This window comes from Saccopteryx leptura, chromosome X, assembly GCF_036850995.1.
Source record: "Saccopteryx leptura isolate mSacLep1 chromosome X, mSacLep1_pri_phased_curated, whole genome shotgun sequence".
NCBI classification, from domain to species: Eukaryota; Metazoa; Chordata; class Mammalia; order Chiroptera; family Emballonuridae; genus Saccopteryx; species Saccopteryx leptura.
This window is the reverse complement of record NC_089516.1, coordinates 44,932,424-44,954,953: the sequence shown is the minus strand read 5'-3', so window position 1 is coordinate 44,954,953 and position 22,530 is coordinate 44,932,424. Positions and strand designations below refer to the sequence as shown.

At 41.8% G+C, this 22,530-nt stretch overlaps 1 protein-coding gene and 1 pseudogene across 1 annotated transcript; one reads left to right on the top strand and one right to left on the bottom strand.

Moving 5' to 3' along the window:
- Positions 1-3,386: 3,386 nt before the first annotated feature.
- On the bottom strand, positions 3,387-8,047 carry LOC136386327 (heterogeneous nuclear ribonucleoprotein A1-like; annotated as a pseudogene).
- A 1,793-nt stretch (positions 8,048-9,840) lies between these two features.
- ZNF157 (zinc finger protein 157) lies at positions 9,841-12,995 on the top strand. Its single transcript, XM_066357802.1, is given in 5 exon segments — positions 9,841-9,893; positions 10,203-10,342; positions 10,644-10,739; positions 11,645-12,110; positions 12,470-12,995. Coding segments are annotated over 5 exon segments (1,281 nt in total).
- Positions 12,996-22,530: the final 9,535 nt, after the last annotated feature.

Genomic DNA, 22,530 nt, shown 5'->3' with positions numbered 1-22,530 from the left:
TGCCATAACTAATGACCAAAAACTTGGCTTTAAACAATAAAAATTTATTCTCTCATAGTTCTGGAGGCCAGAAGTCTGAAATCAAGGTGTTGGCTGAGCCATGGCCCTTCAGAAGGCTCTAGGGGAGAACTCTCACTTACCTCTTCTAGCTTTTAGTGGTTTGAAGTGTTCTTTGGCTTGTGGTTATATCACTACCTGCAGCTTTAGGCATCCACTGGGGGTCTCAGAACATATTCCCCATGGATAAGGGCCGGGAGAATGCTGTATGTATAACCTATTGATGACAGCTAAAAACTTGCTTGTTGTCTTCATAGTATTTGTTCCCCTATTTGTCTCCCCCACTAATGTACCAACAGGTTTGCTCTGAAGAAAATTTGTGTATAGCTGCACATGATTCTGTGGCCACTGACCCTCTGCAGTTCATGCTTCAGGACCTACAGGAACTCCATCTTGTCTCACAGGCCTAATTGAGTCTTCACAAAACTGTTTCACCATTCTATCAAGCCAGCTGCTTTGGGATGGTGAGGACCATTGTAAGACAAGGGAATTCCATGAGCTTGGACCCATTGCTGCACTTCATTTGCCGTGAAGTAAATTTCTTCCAAAACTCACTTCAGAAGCAGTGCTGTGTGGGAATACCATGGTGGTAGATGAGGCATTCTCTAAGGCCACAGATGGCAGTTTTGGCAGAAGCATTTTGTGCACGGAAGGCAAATCCATATTCAGAGTAACTGTCTATTCCAGTAAGAACAATGTGCCCTTCCATGATGGAAGTGGTCCAATGGAACCAACCTGCTACCAGATAGCAGGCTAATCACCCTGGGGAATGGTGCCATATCAGGAGCTCAGTGTTGTTCTTTGCTGCTGGCAAGTTAAGCACCCTACTGTAGCCAGGTCAGCCTTGGTGCCTGGAAGTCCATACTGCTAAATCCATGCATAGCCTCTAGCCCTGTCTCCATGCTCATTTTTGTTATAAGCCTACTGGGTTCCCATATATATATATATATATATATATTTTTTTTTTTTTTTTTTTTTTTTTGACAGAGACAGAGAGAGTCAGAGAGAAGGACAGACACACAGGAAGGGAGAATGATGAGAAGCATCAATTCGTCATTGCAGCCCCTTAGTTGTGCAGTGATTGCTTTCTCATATGAGCCTTGACTGGGGGGGGGGCTACTGCAGAGTAAGTGACCCCTTCCTCAAGCCAGCAACCTTGGGCTCAATCCAGCGACCTTTGGGCTCAAGCCAGTGACCATGGGATCATGTCTATGATCCCATGCTCAAGCCAGCATTCCGTCGCTCAAGCTGGGGAGCCCGCACTCAAACTGGAGACCTTGGGGTTTCAAACCTGGGTCATCTGCATCCCAGGCTGATGCTCTATCCACTGCGCCACCTTCTGGTCAGGTTGGTGGTTACCTTTGAGTTAATACTTTTTGTAGTACCCTTAGTTGACCCATTTTTCTTTCTTTTTATTTACTTATTTGTTTATACATATTGTATATATTTACTAGTTACCCTATTTCCTTCAAGACTGAGGAATGGACAAAAAGGGGGGAATTTTAACAGAATGAAATGTTCAGTCTTTCTCTGACTCCAACTTGTTCGAGCCTGCTTTGTGCCCATGGACTTCAAGCTAATAGTTTTTGTTCAGTCTCACATAGAGAAATGCTAATCATTAGAGAAATTCTGCCTGTGGCTTGAGTTTTACAAAAACAGCTCCTTTCATTTCCCCTTCCCTTTACAAAAGAGAAGCCTGAAGTCTATAGTTTCTTTTTTTTTTTTTAAGTAGAGAAAATAGTAGAAAAAAAATTGAAGTCTGTACTTTCTTAAGATGGATTTGAGGTACCACTAGGGCTGCCATCTTCTCTCTTGGCACCTTCTTGATCAATAAACCGTTCCTTACTCCCCTCCTCAAATTATATATATTTAAGGTTTACAGCATGATGATTTGATATGTATATACATAGTGAAATGGTTACTATTGTCAATATAATTAAGGTATCTCCACATACCCTTTTATTGTGTGATGGATACACCTGAAACTACTCTTTTAGCATATTTCTATTGTTCAATACAGTTGTTATTAAACATTGTCATCGTATCTGTACATTAGATCTCTAGACTTATTAATTCTATATAACTGTAACTTTGTCCCCTTTGACCAACATCTCCCCATTTTCCCCACACCTGGTAACCAGCATTCTATCCTCTCCTTTTATAAGTTTGATTTAAAAAAAATTGATTTTAGAGAAAAAGAGTAAGGGAGGGAAGATGGGAGGTAAGAGAGAGAGAGCGAGAGAGAGAAACATTGATTTGTTGTTCCACTTATGCATTCATTGGTGGATTCTTGTATGTGCCCTGAGCAGGGATTGAACCTGCAATCTTGATGTATTGGGATTATGCTCTATTGAGTTACCCAGCCAAAGGGCAAGTTTGATTGTTTTTTTTTAAGATTCCACATGTAAGTGGGATCATACAGTGCTTGTCTTTCTCTGATTTAGTTCACTTAGCATAATACCCTCAAGGTCCATCCGCGTTGTTGCAAATGGCAGGATTTCTTTCTTTCTCACAGCTGAATAATATTCCATTGTGATATACCACATCTTTTTTAAATTTTTAAAAAGGCTTACTGATTTTCAGAGAGAAAGAAAAGGAGAGAGGAAGAGAAAGACAGAAACATCAATTGGTTCCTGTATGTTCCCTGACTGGGGATTGAACATGCAACATTTGAACATCAGGACATGCTCTAACCAACCAAGCTATCTGGCCAGGGCTTTAGGGTTTTTTTTAAGTTTTTAAAAGTTTATTGTATATGCCACATCTTTTTTTAAATTTTTTTAAAGAAACATTTATTTTCCCTGGCTGGATAGCTCCGTTAGTTAGAGCATTGTCCAGAAGCACAGAGGTTGCTGGTTTGATCCTGGTCAGGGCACATACAGGAACAGATTGATGTTCCTGTCTGTCTGTCTCTCTCTCCTTTCCTCTCCCACTGAAGTCAATAAATAAAATATTTTAAAAAGATACATTTATTCAGCATCGTGATCAGACTATTACATTTAGCAATCAGCACCATGGGGACAAAAAAAAAATCTACATTGAAATCCTTTGTTGAAATGCTTTACACTTTTCACAGAACAGAAGCTAAAATAACATGTTAAACAATTAGTTACAAATACAGTCCTCAAGCTTTTTGCCCATTCACATGAATAGGGTGTAAAACATGTCTTTGTAGAAGCTAGGCCACCACTGTGCTTGGCAAGTCACAAATCTCTTGTAAGCTGTAGCTTCCCTGTCGTTTCTCTGGCTCTCCTCCTGCTAAGCTTTGTTTCCTGGCAGTAACTAAAACTTCTGCCACTTCTCCTGCTGCTGCTGAAATTGGAAAAGTATTAGCCTCCACCACCCTAGGAGCCAGAGCTTCTGCCTCCAAAGTTTCTTCCTTTCATGGGTCCAAAATTTGAAGATTTACTGTTGTAATTGCCAAAATCATTATAGCTTCCTCTACCTCTAGAATTGCTTCCATCATTACCATATCCATTATAGCCATCCCATTGTCACATATACCCCACCAGCACAACTGTCCCCAAAGCCACCTCTACCACTGAAGTTTCCTCCATGACTGAAGTTGTCATTCCCACCAAAACCACGTCCACAATCATCTTCGAAGTTTCCAGGACCACTTTGACCTCTTTGACCAGATGAAGCACTGGCCATCTGTTGCTTAGATAAAGCATTCCTTACTTCACAGTTGTGGCCATTCACAGTATGGTATTTCTTTTTTATTTTTTTTTTACAGACAGAGAGAGAGAGAGACAGGGACAGACAGACAGGAACGGAGAGATGAGAAGCATAAATCATTCGTTTTTCGTTGCGCATTGCAACACCTTAATTGTTCATTGATTGCTTTCTCATACATGCCTTGACCACGGGCCTTCAGCAGACCGAGTAACCCCTTGCTTGAGCCGGTGAGCTTTTGCTCAAACCAGATGAGTCCTCGCTCAAGCTGGCGACCTCGAGGTCTCGAACCTGAGTCTTCCGCATCCCAGTCCGACGCTCTATCCACTGCGTCACCGCCCAGTCAGGACACAGTATGGTATTTCTGAATAACAGTCTTCCCTACAGAATCTTTTTTTTTTAAATTGTACCTTATTTGAAATTCTTTCTGTTTTTTTTTTTAAATTTTTATTTATTCATTTTTAGAAGCTTCAGCTCCCATATGTGCCTTGACCAGGCAAGCCCAGGGTTTTGAACCGGCAACCTCAGCATTTCCAGGTCGATGCTTTATTCACTGCGCCACCACAGGTCAGGCCCCCTACAGAATCTTGATCATCAAAGGTTATAAAAGTAAAGCCTCTCTTTTGCCACTGCCTTGGTTAGTCATGATTTCAATCACTTCACTTTTTCCATAGTGTTCAAAATAACCTCTTCAGTGTCTTCTTTAGTACCACCAACAGAAATCTTTTCCACAGTGAAGTGAGCACCAGGTCTTTGAGAATCTTCTCTTGAGACAGCCCTCTTTGGTTCCACAACTCTTCCATCTACCTTGTCTGGCCTTGCACTTGTGGCTGCATCGACCTCCTCCACGGTGCCATGGGTAGCAAACCCAAAGCTTCTGGAGCACTTGGTGTTTGCATCTCTCATCACCACACAGCCTGAGGTTTCCCCTTGCTCAGAATGGCTCCTCATTCTCTCATTGTTTGTTTCAAATCTCAAAATTCCAATAGAGAGCTTCCACAGCTGTCTGGCTCTTGGGGAGACTGACGTAGATATGATGATTGCAAGAGGGAGGACTTGAACAATGCTTACTTGGTGGTGTCTGCTGGCAGAAAGGAGTGATTTAATGAATGTATCTTATACTACATCTATATCATCCAATTATCTTTCAACAGACACTTAAGTTATTTCAATGTCTTGGCTGTTGGGAATAATGCTCCTGTGAATATGGGAATACAGATAGCTCTTCAGTATAGTGATTTCATTTTCTTTGGGTATATACCCAGAAGTAGGATTGCTGGATCATATGGTGGTTCTATTTTTAATTTTTTTTTTATTTTTTATTTTTATTTTTTTTTTCATTTTTCTGAAGCTGGAAACGGGGAGAGACAGTCAGACAGACTCTCGCATGCGCCCGACCGGGATCCACCCGGCACGCCCACTAGGGGCGACGCTCTGCCCACCAGGGGGCGATGCTCTGCCCATCCTGGGCGTCGCCATATTGCGACCAGAGCCACTCTAGCGCCTGAGGCAGAGGCCAAGGAGCCATCCCCAGCGCCCGGGCCATCTTTGCTCCAATGGAGCCTTGGCTGCGGGAGGGGAAGAGAGAGACAGAGAGGAAAGCGTGGCAGAGGGGTGGAGAAGCAAATGGGCGCTTCTCCAGTGTGCCCTGGCCGGGAATCGAACCTGGGTCTTCCGCACGCTAGGCCGATGCTCTACCACTGAGCCAACCGGCCAGGGCCTATTTTTAATTTTTTGAAGAACCTCCATGTTGTTTTCCTCTTTTATAAAAAAAAAAAAAAAAAAGAGAGGAAGGGAGGCAGAGACAGACTCCCGCATGTGCCCCAACGGGATCCACCCAGCATGCCCCCTGCCAGGTGATGCTCTGCCCATCTGAAGCAGTTGCTTGTTGCTCAGCAACCAAGCTATTTTTAATACCTGAGGTGGAGGCTCCAGGAGCCATCCTCAGCCTCAGCACCCAAGCCAACTCGCTCAAACAAATTGAGCCATGGCTGCAGGAGGGGATGGGAGAGAAGGGGTGGATAAGCAGATGGTTGCTTCTTCTGTGTGCTCTGACTGGGAATCAAACCTGGGACCCTGTACCAGTGAGCCAACTGGTCAGGACCCATATTGTTTTCCATAATGGCTATATCAATTGACTTTTCTATTAATCTTTTACCATCTAATTTGGCTCTCATCTGTTACCTATACAGCAGTCTATGATCTTATTCAGCTTTCTCCTTTTTCTTTCTCATCTCCTATTTCTTGGAAGATGAGAAAAATGAGTACATGTTCTTTTCCAGAACATGTAATGTTATATATCGTCCTTCAACCCATGACTCCAGCCTTATTTTAGTCTTAGCTTTACAATTAAATATATGAAACACTCACTGTCAGTTCTTTTGCTAAAATTTTCCTGTTCATCATTTTTGGTTGGATGAAAGTCATTGTTTAGCATTGTACTGTCCAAAAAGACTTTCTGCAATAATAGGAATGTTCTGTATCTATAATGTCTAGTTCTGTAACTAGCGATATGTACAAATGTGCCTAGTTTGACTGAGGAACTGAATTTTAAATTGTATCTCGTTTTAACTCATGAAAATGTAAATTTAAATGGTCACATGTGGCTAATGGCTACCATATTGGATAGCACAGCTCTAATAAATTCCTTAGGTAGGGCACACATGTGCTAACACATTCCTAACCTTTTTTCTAAAAGCCTTGAACCTTGAAGGGTAGCCTGGCTGGATATAATTTCCTTTGCTTGTATTTTTTTTTTTTTTTTTACAGAGACAGAGAGAGGGATAGACAGGGACAGACAGACAGGAATGGAGAGATGAGAAGCATCAATCATTCGTTTTTCATTGTGACACCTTAGTTGTTCATTGATTGCTTTCTCATATGTGCCTTGACCGTGGGCCTTCAGCAGACCGAGTAACCCCTTGCTCAAGCCAGTGACCTTGGGTCCAAGCCGGTGGGCTTTTGCTCAAGCCAGATGAGCCCACGCTCAAGCTGGCAACCTTGGGGTCTCGAACCTGGGTCCTCTGCATCCCAGTTCGATGCTCTATCCACTGCGCCACCGCCTGGTCAGGCTCTTTAAGGTTTTTGAAAATGCTGTTCTAGCATTGCTTTGCTTTGTATGTTTTTGAGAAATTGATGTCATTCTAATTCCTTTGCCTTGTAAGTTATTTCATCTTTTTGCCTGGAAGCCCTGAGGAATTTAATAGTTTTAATAAAGCTATTAGATTCTGATAGTTTTGTTAGGATATATCTCAGAGTGGATTGTTCCAGGTCAGTTTTCCTTGGCACCCTTTAATTGTATTGAGGTTTGTTTTGTAATCCAGGATATGGTCTAGGTTGGCAAATATTTCATGTGTACTTAAAGAAACTGTTCATCTTTCTATTTTTGAGTGGAAAGTTTTGCAAAGTCAATTGGTTGATCAGAAGTATTCAGTTTTCCTATACCCTTCTTAATTTTCTATTAGTTCTTTTAATTACTAAGAGGTCTTGAAAATTGGAACCCATAATTACAGATATGCCCACTTTTCCTATTGGTTCTTTTAGTTTTGCTCATGTATTTTTTTTTTAAATAATTGTGTCACTTTTTTAAAATTATTTTTATTTATTTATTTATTTTAGAGAAGAGAGAGAGAGAGAGAGAGAAAGAGAGAGAAAGGGGAGGAGCAGGAAGCATCAACTCCCATATGTGCCTTGACTGGGCAAGCCCAGGGTTTTGAACCAGCGACCTCAGCATTCCAGGTCGATGCTTGATCCACTGTGCCACCACAGGTCAGGCTTTTAAAAATTTTTTTTTTTTTAGACTGTATGAATTACACTTTTTTAGATTTTTATTTATTTATTTTAGAGAGGAAAGAGAGAGAGAGAGAGAGAGAGAGAGAGAAGGGGGGAGCAGGAAGCATCAACTCCCATATGTGCCTTGACCAGGTAAGCCCAGGGTTTTGAATCAGCGACCTCAGCATCCCAGGTTGATGCTTTATGCTCATGTATTTTGAAGCTATATTATTAGGGCAATCTTCCCCATACTTCTGTTCCCAGGAATCTTCTTTCTTGGTCCTCTGGCTAGACCGTTTAAGGCTTTAGTCTTACTACTCTGGCATTCCCTTTCTTAGCCAGGTTTGCTCTTGGGGCTAAGTGGTGAGAGGTTAGAAAGAAGGCAGTGGTGATCCTTCCCACTCTCCCTCAGAGTTTGAGGTGCCTTCTGCTGCATGGTTGCAGCTTTGGCACCGGGGCTTATTTTGGGACAAGACTGCAGGAGAATAAGAAAAGGATTTCTCTCATTTTCTCTGCCACACAGGGGCCCTTTTTCAGTCTTCATGTCATATTGGTGTCCCCACTGATTCTGTACTTGGTGCTTATTTTAAGCTCTGTTCTCTCTTAGCCACCCAATTTATTCTTGTGGCTTCAGCTAGTACTGAAATGCTATTGCTTCCCAGTCCTTGCTCTATCTCAGCATTCTCTTCTGAGCTCCAGAATCAATCATAGTTTCCCTTTTTGCTAACCTGTGGTCTCTCTTGTTTTGTTAATCTCAATATATGACACCAACCTCTCCCCACTTGCTCATCGTAGGAGTAATGTCTTCCTTTCTCCAACTTGACACTTCTTCTGTATAATTTATAAGTGTAGATATAGATATAAATATAAATATAAATATAGATATAAACATAAATATATTGTGGGAAGGTCAGCAAATATCCTGATGGTGTATGGAGTTAAGTATTTTGGACACTGATGATCTATAGAAAAAAAGTTGAAAATCCCTCCACTATCTGGCCCCCAGATGTCTCTATAACCCAGCAATTTTCAACCTTTTTCATCTCATGGTACACATAAATACTAAAATTCTGTGACACACCAAAAAAAATTATTTTATCATTCTGACAAAAAAACAACAACATAATTTTGATTCATTCATACTGGACAGCTATTGTTGTGTTGGCTGTTGTCATTTTATTTTATTTGACAACCTAAGGGAAAAGAAGTCAGTGCCCTTGACTAAAAATCAGGTATTGCATATTTTAAAAATTCTTTAGCGTGCGGAGGACCCGGGGTTCAATTCCCGGCCAGGGCACACAGGAGGAGCGCCCATTTGCTTCTCCACCCCTCCGCTGCGCCTTCCTCTCTGTCTCTCTCTTCCTCTCCCGCAGCCAAGGCTCCATTGGATCAAAGATGGCCCGGGCGCTGGGGATGGCTCTGTGGCCTCTGCCTCAGGCGCTAGAGTGGCTCTGGTCGCAACATGGCGACGCCCAGGATGGGCAGAGCATCGCCCCCTGGTGGGCAGAGCATCGCCCCCTGGTGGACGTGCCGGGTGGATCCCGGTCGGGCGCATGCAGGAGTCTGTCTGACTGTCTCTCCCTGTTTCCAGCTTCAGAAAAATGCAAAAAAAAAAAAAAAAAGAAATTCTTGCAGCACACCACTGTGCCATGGCACACTGGTTGAAAATCGTTGTGATAGCCTTTTATCTCATCACAGCCTAAAACACTATTTTCCTATCATACTGTGCTATATGTAGTTTTATAACTTATCATGTGTGTTTCTTTTTTTTTTTTTTTTTGCATTTCTCTGAAGCTGGAAACAGGGAGAGACAGTCCGACAGACTCTCGCATGTGCCCGACCGGGATCCACCCGGCACGCCCACCAGGGGCGACGCTCTGCCCACCAGGGGGCGATGCTCTGCCCATCCTGGGCGTCGCCATGTTGCGACCAGAGCCACTCTAGCGCCTGAGGCAGAGGCCACAGAGCCATCCCCAGCGCCCGGGCCATCTTTGCTCCAATGGAGCCTCTGCTGCGGGAGGGGAAGAGAGAGACAGAGAAGAAAGCGCAGCGGAGGGGTGGAGAAGCAAACGGGCGCTTCTCCTTTGTGCCCTGGCCGGGAATCGAACCCGGGTCCTCCGCACGCTAGGCCGACGCTCTACCGCTGAGCCAACCGGCCAGGGCCCATGTGTGTTTCTTATCTTCCTGCTTTTTCTTATGCTATTGCCCCATGTTTATGAGGGAAATGATATTCTTATTTAAGGATTCAAAGTGCTACCTCAACCAAGTGAAGTTCAGTCTGCTAACACAATAGAATCTGGTTCCCTCCCTTGTGAAAGCCCATTGCCCCCTGTACACATGTCCAGCATAGCTCCTGTAACTCCTCACCACAGGGATGTGTTCATGTACAGGTACCCTTACTGGGGCATGATGAGCTCCTCGAGAACAGACACTCCCTTTTTCTCCTTTTTGTTTCCCCAACAACTAGATCAGGTCCAAGTACGTAGTGTTGACTCAGTATTAAGTAGTCTTTTCTTCATGAATTGATAAAGGAGCACAGATGCAAGGCTGTTATGGGTCTTCCCCACCCCCAAAGTATAATATCAAGCAAGACAAAGTCATGTGTTCAGTGTAGTTTTTCTAGTCAATTCTAATAGTGCTCTCTTGAGAGAATTAGTTCCCAAACATCTTTTCCATGTGTCCCATTCTGATCATTTCAGATTGTTGTTACAGGGATCTGTGTCTTTTGAGGACGTGGCTGTGGATTTTACCCAACAAGAGTGGCACAGACTGAACACAGCTCAGAGGACCATGCACAAGGATGTGATGCTGGAGAACTACAGCAACTTGGCATCTGTGGGTGAGAATTATTGTCCATGTAACTCCTGGTAGCATGTGTTCGTTTTCCTTTTTTGGTAGCTGAAATGCATATAGCCTTTGTAGAGTTTAATGATACTTTAGTTTTAGATTCGAGGGTCACAGATAATTGATCAGTTTGGGGTACCAGGAAGAGTATGTGCGTCCTCACTTTCCCTGATGAAAGGTTTAAACGGGCCCCCTTCCTTCCTTGTGCAGCTCATGAAGATGCACCTTCCTCCTCCATCAGAGGCCCTAAAGCTCAGACAACTTGGCCCACGTCCTGTGCCATTTCCCATTAACAGGCCTCTGCGTGGCCAAACCAGAGATGATCTTCAAGTTGGAGCAAGGAGAAGAGCTGTGGGTATTAGAGGAGGAATCCTCAGGCCATGGTTCCTCAGGTGAGTGAGTAAGAACTGTACATGTCGATAACAGGGGAGATAAAAGTCCAGGAGTTCAGGTCTAAGGTTATCTCTCGGCAGTATTTTTCAGGAATCTTTCTTTAGAGGCCCTTATTCTTTGAAAATGACTGGAGGAAAGAAGGTCTGTAAGCTTCAGGTGTGTAAATCACACATCCCAATATCATGTCACACTTAAGTGCTCTCTCCTATTTTATCTTGATTTTTATGGTTATTTACCACTCTTATCTATCCTGCCTGCCTCATCTTAGACACTTGTCCTTAGCTTGTCTCTCTGTATTATTTTTCAATGCCTTCCTTCTCTCCTTTGCCTTGGATGCCTTCTGTTGTAGGCATTCATTCACACCTTCATAAGTGTCAACTATAGGTTGGTCATGTTTTCTGGAGTGAGGATCTGGCAGTGAATAAATGAATACCTCTGCTCTCCTGGAGCATGCATTCTCCATGAGGGAAAGAGACCAAAAGTAAACAAACACATAATTTTTGGTAGTGAAAAGAAAATCAATGCAAGATAAGAGGGATAGACAACGATGGGTTGTGTCCTTTTAGAGAATGTGGTCAGGGAAGACTTTTTGGTGAGGTTAACATCATTGCAACAACATCACTGAAGTGAGAGAGATGGAGCCATGAAGATTTTGAATATTTTGGGCCCAGTGATCAGTAAGTGCCAAGCCTGGTCTGAGTGATATATACTAGTAATAGCAAAGAGGCCAGTATGGCTTAAGTGTAAGTGGTGAGAGTGGTAAGAGGTGATATCAGAAAGTTAGCTGGGCTCCAAATTATGCACAGTTTTATAGGCTATGTTAAGCACTTTAATTTTGTACTGTGACAAGGAAAGTTGTTGGGTTTTGAGTGAAAGAGTGATATGATCCAATTTATTTTAAAAGGATCACTCTCCCTCCTATCTGGCAACAATTTTATTGAGTGTAATGCCCTCAGGCATGATAATAACCTTCTTCAATATCAGAAGATTCAAACTTTGGATCAAACTCTTGAATATAATGGCTATAGGAAAGTCTTCTATAAGAAAACAGGCTTTGTTGGACATACAAAAACACACAGAGGAGATAAAAACTTTGAATGTCATGAATGTGGGAAAACTTACCGCAGAAAATCAAACCTAATTGAACATCTGAGAATACACACAGGGGAGAGACCCTATAAGTGTAATGACTGTGCAAAAACCTTTAGTGCAAGATCATACCTCATTGCTCATCATAAAACTCACACAAGAGAGAAGCCCTTTGCATGTAATGAATGTACGAAAACCTTTTATGAGAAGGCAACCTTCACAATTCATCAGAGAACTCACACAGGTGAGAAACCCTATAAATGTGAGGAATGTGGGAAATTCTTTATTTTTTAAAAAATATTTATTTATTTATTTACAGAGACAGAGAGAGAGTCAGAGAGAGGGATAGACAGGGACAGACAAACAGGAACGGAGAGATGAGAAGCATCAATCATTAGTTTTTCATTGCTCCTTGCTATACCCTAGTTGTTCATTGATCACTTTCTCATATGTGCCTTGACTGTGGGCCTTCAGCAAATCGAGTAATCCCTTGCTCGAGCCAGCAACCTTGGGTCCAAGCTGGTGAGCTTTTGCTCAAACCAGAAGAGCCCGCACTCAAGCTGACGACTTCGGGGTCTCGAACCTGGGTCCTTCCACATCCCAGTTTGACGCTCTATCCACTGCGTCACTACCTGGTCAGGCTGGAATGTGGGAAATTCTTTAGAATGAAGACGACTCTCAATAATCATCAGCGAACTCACACAGGTGAAAAACCCTATCAATGTAATGAATGTGGGAAATCTTTCAAGGTGCATTCATCTCTTGGGATATATCAGCGAATTCACACAGGAGAAAAACCTTATGAATGTAATAAATGTGGTAACGCTTTCTATGTTAAAGCACGCCTCATTGAACATCAGAGAAGGCATTCAGGAGAGAAACCCTATGAATGTAGTGAATGTGGAAAAATCTTTAGTATGAGGAAATCTCTTTGTCAACACCAGAAAACTCACACAGGAGAGAAACCTTATCAATGCAGTGAATGTGGAAATGCCTTTTATTTGAAAGTACGCCTCATTGAACATCAGTGAATTCACACAGGAGAGAGACCCTTTGAATGTGAAGAATGTGGGAAAGCCTTCTGCCGTAAAGCACACCTCACAGAACATCAGCTAACTCACTTAGGTTGGCACTAGCCTTATGCTAAGGAGAAAGCTTCTCTGTGAAGGCTCTCCTTGCCATTTGATTAAGTCATTTGGACCATCTGATCACCAGGTCACACAGAGTGCACCTGTAACAATTTGGCTCCTACATTGGTGTGAAAATACGTCCTGATCCCCTTGGGAGATAGATCATTGTTTTTATTTCATTTGGATTTCCTTAATTAGTGGTGAAGTTGAACATCTTTCTCTCTGTTGATTGGCTATTTCTTCTATAGAAATATGATGTTGGCTATTTCTTCTAAAGAAAACCAATGTTGATTGATTTTTCTTCTGTGCATTGACTGTTCATATCCTTTTGTTCATTGTTTTCTAATGGGCAGTTTATCTTTTACTTCTTGGTTTAAAATGTTTTTTTTTTTTTAAATATATGAGACAATAAAAGTTCTTTTTTCAGTTATGTGTGTTGCAAAGACTTTCTCACTGTGCCTGGTTCTTCTCTTTTGTTAACTCTTTTCTACTGCTCAATTTTTATGTTATAATATTGTCAGTTTCAAGGTGATCATATTCTCCTATACTTTCCTCTGAAGTTAAAGTTTTCCTTTCAACATTTAGAATTTTAATGTACCCTGAGTTTTTTTAATATAGTATGAATTCTACAATATATAATGCTATATTGCTTTTTAAAAACTTTAATATATGGTATCACACTATGTTTAATTAACATAAACTTCTACAGCTTGCTTTTATAACAAAATGTTTCCTTTCCATGATCTATCCATGTTGATAAACATAGCTCAGATTTATCCACTTGTGTCTCCATTCCCCTAGTGGTTGCATTGTTCTGTGTTCAGTATCTAAATCTAGAAATGGAACTAATGGGTCATTGGGTATAGGCACTGTGCCAGTTGTTAAGCTATTGTGCGCCAGCTCCAAACAGCCTTCTTCTATACTGTGCTTTGCGATGCTGGGGCTGTGACCCTATAGAACACATTTTTTTTTTTTTTTTTTTTTATTTTTCCGAAGCTGGAAACGGGGAGAGACAGTCAGACAGACTCCGGCATGTGCCCTACCGGAATCCACCCGGCACGCCCACCAGGGGGCAACACTCTGCCCACCAGGGGGCGACGCTCTGCCCCTCCGGGGCATCGCTCTGTTGCGACCAGAGCCTCTCTAGCGCCTGGGGCAGAGGCCAAGGAGCCATCCCCAGCGCCCGGGGCCATCTTTGCTCCAATGGAGCCTTGGCTGCGGGAGGGGAAGAGAGAGACAGAGAGGAAGGAGAGGGGGAGGGGTGGAGAGGCAGATGGGCGCCTCTCCTGTGTGCCCTGGCCGGGAATCGAACCCGGGACTTCCGCACGCCAGGCTGACGCTCTACCACTGAGCCAACCGGCCAGGGCCCAGAACACATTTTTGTCTTGCCAGCTGCTCCTTGTTGGGCTTCCCTGTTTATCTGGGTGTCAGGACAGCATTACTTCTTCACTGGGACCGTAGCAGTTCCTCCAAACAGCAGCAACTTAACCCAGTTTGCAGTTTTCTACCATTCACATAATAGCCTTATGGTACCAACCTCCCTTGAGACATAAGCAGCATCTGGCTGGTGCCACCTCCTTAGAGGTATGAGTCCCAGCCTCATGAGACCCCCTCTTCCAACCTCCTAATTCTGAATAGTTTCAGTTTCTTCCCTTATTACTTTAACCTAGCTGCTTTTTGCAGTTGCTACTTCCATGATAATGTTAAGGTTCTCTTTTTGTCTTCTCATTTATGTGGTTAATAACTTTATAACCAGTGGAGAATTCTTTATAATACGTTTTTCCTATTAAAATAGCTGATATGGTTTTTGTCTCCTAACTGGGTTCTGATTAATAGAGAAGTTTTTCAACTTCATAAAATAATTGAATTTTCCCCTCCAAATTGTACTAATTTACACTCTCATGAGCAGTTTGAGAAAAAGTTTACATTTTCCCACATATTCACCAGGACTTATTATCAGTCTTTAAAATTGTTGCTAATCTGAAAGGTATAGAATGGCTTTAACCCTTTCCATCCATGAATGTGGTGTGTCTTTTTATTTTTTTAATGCATCGTTTATGACCGTCAATAGTATTTTATGGTTTTCTCCATGAAATTATCTTTGAAAGCTAATCTTTTTTTTTTTTTTCAGAGACAGAGAGAGAGAGTCAGAGAGAGGGATAGACAGAGACAGACAGACAGGAACAGAGAGAGATGAGAAGCATCAATCATTAGTTTTTCATTGTGCGTTGCAACACCTTAGTTGTTCACTGATTGCTTTCTCATATGTGCCTTGACTGCGGGCCTTCAGCAGACTGAGTAACCCTTTGCTCGAGCCAGTGACCTTGGGCTCAAGCTGGTGAGCTCGGGGTCTCGAACCTGGGTCCTCTGCATCCCAGTCTGACGCTCTATCCACTGCGCCACCGCCTAGTCAGGCTGAAAGCTAATCTTTTAATAGAAACTTTGCTCATATACATGTATATACATATATATTTCTAAATATAATGTTGTATTATAGGGTTTATATATATATATATATATATATATACTTACATGTAATATATGTATGTATAAACACACACACACACATACACACCTCCCTAGAAAACATTTTTGCTTTATACATTTATTTTGTTTAATGCCCATATTCACCATTTTTGTTGCTCTTTATTCCTTTCAGGATTGTATTCTTCTTTGCCTGAAATATACCCTTTAGAGTTTTTGTTTAAAGATTTTATTTATTGATTTTAGAGAGAGGAGAGAGAGAGAGAGAAAGGAGGGGAAGAAGAGAAGCATCAACTCATAGTTGCTTCTCCTATGTGTCTTGACTGGGCAAGCCCAGAGTTTTGAACCAGCAACCTCAGTGTTTTAGGTCAATGCTTTATCCATTGCGCGACCACAGGTCAGGCCCTTTTTAAAAATTTTTTTATTGATTTTAATTTAGTGTGCCTACATAGATTCAAGTGTCCCACCAAATATATCTCCCTTCCCCCCACCCCCGTGTTCTCCTTGATACCCCCTTCGACCCCTCCCCTCAACGCCCTCCCCCCTTCCCTCCAGGATTTGCTGTACTGTTCTCTATAACTCTGTATTATGTATATATAATTACACTAATCTCTTTCCCTTCTCTGATCCCATCCTCTTGTCCCCTTTCCCTCTGACCACTTTCCCTCTGGTCCCTTTGATTCCGCCTCTACCTCTATTCTGTTCCTCAGTTCACATTGTTCATTAGATTCCTCATATGAATGAGGTCATATACTATTTTTCTTTCTCTGCCTGCCTTATTTCACTTAACATAATAGTTTCCAGGTCCATCCATGTTGTCACAAAAGGTAAGATTTCTTTCTTTTTCATGGCCCCATAGTATTCCACTGTGTATATGCACCACAGCTTTTTAATCCACTCATCCACTGGTGGATACTTGGGCTGTTCCCAGATCTTGGCTATTGTAAACAATACTGCCATGAACATGGGGGTGCATTTCTTCTTTTGAATCAGTGATGTGATATTCTTAGGTTATATTCCTAAAAATGGATTGGCTGGGTCAAAAGGCAGTTCCATTTTTAATTTTTTGAGGAATCTCCATACTGTTTTCCACAGTGGCTCGGGTCTCACTGGAAACCTGAGTCACTGACCTGCCCCCTGCTTCCTCTTCTTTTGGAACAGCCCTTTCCCCTGGTTGGAGCTGGAGAGATTTCCGGGGGTGGAGCAGCTGCCTTTTCCCTGGCCGGTATGGGACAAAGGGAGTGCCCCTCCCATGAAAATGTTCGCCTCAGTATTGGAGAATGACTCAGCACAGGTGTTCCAGTCACCGTCACCGACTCTATCCCTGTGCCTCCAACTTCACTCTTTCTCACGTCACTCCAGTCCTCTCAGCTCTCCCGCCCCTGGATCCCTGGGTAAGTGACTGTGAACGTGGTTTTCTGCTGGACCGTTTAAAATGGAATCTGCTTCCGAGATGCGTGTTTCTTTCTCACGGACAGAAACCCGCCTCTTTTTATAGCTAAATGCTGTCTGGGCGCCTCTTCTAGGCTCGGGGGCTCTAGGCTGGGGCTCCTATCCTGGGGTCGAGGACCCACACCTCTCAGGGCAACCCACCCCGCCGTGGGAGTCCCTCTGGGCGGCCGCTTACTCCTGGGAGCCGGGCGACCCTTTCCACTTCTCTGCCCTTCCTACCACTCTCTGTGTGGCTTCTTCTGTGCTTCTTGGTTATAGAGTCCTCTTCATTTAGTTCAAAGTTGGTTTTTCATGATTGTTCTTAATTTGAGTTGTAATCCAATTTGGTCCTGAGAGGTGGCAGTTGGAACATCTGCCTACTCAGTTGCCATCTTGGAATCCTTGGTCAGGCCCTTTTGAGTTTTCTTTAGTGGAGTTCTATTAATGGTAAACCTCAGCTTTGTCTGAGAATGTGTTTTTTTTATTATCTCCATATATCATTTATTTAGAATACTGTAAGGAGGGCTTAGGAGAAACACTAGATTAAGAAACGTCTGACCATTAAAAATCTAAATGCCTTCTCATTATTTTTACATTTTTTTAATTATTAATTTTAATGCAGTGACATTGATAAATCAGGGTACATGTATTCAGAGAAAACATCTCCAGATTATTTTGACATTTGATTGTTGCATACCCCTCACCCAAAGTCAAATTGTCTTCCGTCACCTTCTTTCTGGTTTACTTTGTGTCCCTCCCCTCCCCCCACCCCCCTCTCCTTCCTCGCCCTCTCCCACCCCACCCCCACCCCCGTTACCATCACACTCTTGTCCATGTCCCTGAGTCTCATTTTTATGTCCCATCTATGTATGGATTCAGATAGTTCTTAGCTTTTTCTTATTTCACTCCATATAATGTTATCAAGGTCCATCCATGTTATTGTAAATGATCTGATGTCATCATTTCTTATGGCTGAGTAGTATTCCATAGTATATATGTACGAAAGCTTTTTATTTTTTAAATTCTATTTATTTATTTATTTATTTATTTATTTATTTATTTATTTATTTATTTTACAGATAGACAGGGACAGACAGACAGGAATGGAGAGAGATGAGATCAGTCATCAGTTTTTCGTTGCAAGATATTAGTTGTTCATTGATTGCTTTCTCATATGTGCCTTGACCATGGGCCTTCAGCAGACTGAATAACCCCTTGCTCGAGCCAGAGACCTTGGGTCCAAGCTGGTGAGCTTTTTTTTTTTTTTTTTTTTTTTTTTTTTTCATTTTTCTGAAGCTGGAAACAGGGAGAGACAGTCAGACAGACTCCCGCATGCGCCCGACCGGGATCCACCCGGCACGCCCACCAGGGGCGGTGCTCTGCCCCCCCAGGGGGCGATGCTCTGCCCATCCTGGGCGTCGCCATATTGCGACCAGAGCCACTCTAGCGCCTGAGGCAGAGGCCACAGAGCCATGCCCAGCGCCCGGGCCATCTTTGCTCCAATGGAGCCTTGGCTGCGGGAGGGGAAGAGAGAGACAGAGAGGAAAGCGCGGCGGAGGGGTGGAGAAGCAAATGGGCGCTTCTCCTATGTGCCCTGGCCGGGAATCGAACCCGGGTCCTCCGCACGCTAGGCCGACGCTCTACCGCTGAGCCAACCGGCCAGGGCCAAGCTGGTGAGCTTTTGCTCAAACCAGGTGAACCCGCGCTCAAGCTGGTGACCTTGGGGTCTCAAACCTGGGTCCTCTGCATCCCAGTCCGACGCTCTATCCACTGCGCCACCGCCTGGTCAGGCATGTACCAAAGCTTTTTAATCCACTTGTCCACTGACGGACACTTGGGCTGTTTCCAGATCTTTGCTATTGTGAACAATGCTGCCATAAACATGGGGGTGCATTTCTCCTTTTGGAACAGTTCTATGGTGTTCTTAGGGTATATTCCTAAAAGTGGGATAGCTGGGTCAAAGGGCAGTTCGATTTTTAACTTTCTGAGGAATCTCCATACTGTTTTCCGCAGTGGCTGCACCAGTCTGCATTCCCACCAGCAGTGCAGGAGGGTTCCCTTTTCTCCACATCCTCGCCAGCACTTTTTCTGTGTTGTTTTGTTGATGAGTGCCATTCTGACTGGTGTGAGGTGATATCTCATTGTAGTTTTAATTTGCATTTCTCTAATGATTAGTGATGTTGAGCATTTTTTCATATGTCTATTGGCCATCTGTACATCCTCTTTGGAGAAGTGTCTATTCATTTCTTTTGCCCATTTTTTGATTGGATTGACTGTCTTCCTGGTGTCGAGATTTACAAGTTCTTTATAAATGTTGGTTATTGACCCCTTATCAGATGTATTGTCAAATATGTTCTCCCATTGTGTAGTTTGTCTTTTTATTCTGTTCTTATTGTCTTTAGCTGTGCAAAAGCTTTTTAGTTTGATACAGTCCCATTTGTTTATCCTATCTTTTATTTCACTTGCCCGTGGAGATAAATCAGCAAACATATTGCTGCGAGATATGTGGGAGAGCTTACTGCCTGTTTTCTTCTAAGATGCTTATGGTTTCATGGCTTACATTTAAGTCTTTTATTCATTTTGAGTTTATTTTTGTGAACGGTGTAAGTTGGTGGTCTAGTTTCATTGTTTTGCAGGTAGCTGTCCAATTTTACCAACACCATTTATTAAAGAGGCTGTCTTTACTCCATTGTATGCCCTTACCTCCTTTGTCAAATATCAGTTGTCCATAGAGACAACTTTTTGAGGAATCTCCATACTGTTTTCAGTATGGAGATTCATACATAGAAAACATAGGCAGTTTATGGGTTTATTTCTGGGTTCTCTGTTCTGTTCCATTGATCTATATGCCTGTTCTTATGCCAGTACCAGGCTGTTTTGAGTACAATGGCCTTGTAGTATAACTTGATATCAGGAAGTGTGATACCTCCCCCTTTATTCTTCTTTTTTAAGATTGCTGAAGCTATTCATGTTCTTTTTTGGTTTCATATAAAGTTTTGGAATATGTGATCTATATCTTTAAAATATGTCATTGGTATTTTAATTGGTATTGCATTGAATTTATAAATTGCTTTGGATAATATAGACATTTTAATAATGTCTATTCTTCGTAATCATGAGCACAGTGTATGCTTCCACTTGTTTGTATCTTCCTTGATTTCTTTTATCAGTGTTTTATAATTTTTTGAGTACAAGTCTTTAGTCTCCTTGGTTAAATTTACTCCTAGATACTTTATTTTTTTGGTTGTGATAGTGAAGGGGATTGTTTCCTTAATTTCTCTTTCTGACTGTTCATTGTTGGTGTATAAAAATGCCTCTGCTTTCTGAGTATTAATTTTATATCCTGCCACTTTGATGAATTCATTTATCAGGTCCAGTAGTTTTTTGACTGAGACTAGGGTTTTCTATATACAATATCATATCATCTGCAAATAATGATAGTTTTACTTCTTCTTTTCCAACTTGAGTGCCTTTTATTTCTTCTTCTTTTCTGATTGCTGTGGCTAGGACTTCCAGGACTATGTTGAATAAGAGTGGTGAAAGGGGACACCCCTACCTTGTTCCTGATCTTAAGGGGATTGCTTTTAACTTTTGCCCATTGAATATGATGTTGGCTGTGGATTTGTCATAGATGGCTTTTATCATGTTGAGGTATGTTCCCTGTATTCCCACTTTGCTGAGAGTATTGATCATGAATGGGTGCTGTATTTTATCAAATGTTTTTTCTGCATCTATTGAAATTATTATGCGGTTTTTCTCCTTCCTTTTGTTATGTGATGAATCACATTGATTGATTTGCGAATATTGTACCAGCCTTGCCTCCCCAGAATAAATCCCACTTGATCATGGTGTATCATTTTTTTCATATATTGCTGGATCCAGTTTGCTAATATTTTGTTGAGGATTTTAGCATCTGTATTCATCAGGGATATTGGCCTCTAATTTTCTTTCTTTGTGTTGTCTTTGCCTGGTTTCAGAATCAGAATTATGCTCGCCTCATGAAAGGAGCTTAGAGGTCTTCCTTCCTCTTGAATATTTTGAAATAGCTTGAGAAGGATAGGAGTTAGTTCTTCTTTGAATATCTGGTAGAATTCACTTGTGAAGCCATCAGGCCCAGGGCTTTTCTTTGTTGGAAGTTTTTTGATAACTGTTTCGATCTCATTTGTTGTAATCGGTCTGTTTAGGTTTTCTGATTCTTCCAGATTGATTTTTGGAAGATTGTATGTTTCAAGGAATTTGTCCATTTCATCTAGGTTGTCTAGTTTTTTGGCGTACAGTTCTTCATAGTATTTTCTTACAATATTTTGTATTTCTGTTGTGTTAGTTGTTATTTCTCCACTCTCATTTCTAATTTTATTTATTTGAGTTCTCTCTCTTTTTTTCTTGGTGAGTCTAGTTAAAGGTTCATCGATCTTGTTTACTTTTTTAAAGAACCATCTCCTAGTTTCATTGGTCCTCTGTATTGTTTCTTTTGCCTCTATGTCATTTATTTCTGCTCTGATCTTTATTATTTCCTTCCTTCTACTACATTTGGGTTTTACTTACTGTTCTTTTTCTAGTTCTTTTAGATGCAGGGTTAAGTTGTTTATTTGAGTTTTTTCTAGCTCCTTAAAGTGTGCCTGTAGTGCTATGATCTTCCATCTCAGTACTGCTTTTGCTGTGTCCCATAAATTTTTTTAATTCATTTTAGAAAGGAGAGAGAGAGAGGGAGAGAGAGAGAGACAGAGAGAGAGGAGAGAGACAGAGAGAGAAGGGGAGGAGGAGCAGGACACATCAACTCCCATACGTGCTTTGACCAGGCAAACCTAGGGTTTCGTACCGGCGACCTCAGCATTTCCAGGTCAACGCTTTATCCACTTCACCACCACAGGTCAGGCCTGTGTCCCATAAATTTTGAGTTGTTGTATGCTCATTATCATTTGTTTCTAGGAATTTTTTTATTTCTTCTTTGATCTCATTCTTAATCCATTTGTTATTTAACAACTTGCTATTTAGTTTCTATGTGTTTGAGAATTTTTGAGTTTTTCTGTTGTTGTTTATTTCTAGTTTCATGCCATTGTGATCAGAGAAAGTGCTTGATATGATTTCAATCTTCTTAAATTTGTTGAGACCACTTTTGCTCCCTAACATATGGTCTATCCTAGAGAATGTACCATGAGCACTTGAAAAGAATGTATATTCTGCTGCTTTAGGGTAAAAGTTTCTGAAGATATCTATTAAATCCAGTTGATCCAGTGTGTCCTGTAAGTCTACTGTTTCTTTGTTAATTTTCTTTCTTGAGGATCTATCTAGTGATGTCCCCTACTATTATAGTATTGCTGTTGATCTCACCCTTTATATCCATCAAAGTCTGCTTTATATATTTAGGTGCTCCTATATTAGGTGTATAGATTTTTATAATAGTTATATCTTCCTGTTGGATTGCTCTCTTTATCATTAGGTAGTGGCCTTCTTTATCTCTTACTATATCTTTTGTTTTAAAGTCCATTTTGTCTGATATAAGTATTGCTGCCCCAGCTTTTTTTTTCAGTTCCATTTGCATGAAATGTTTTTTTCCATCCTTTTACCTTCAGTCTCTGTGCATCTTTTGATTTAAGGTGTATCTCTTGTAGACAGCATATGTACGGGTCCTGTTTTCTTATCCATGAAGCTACCC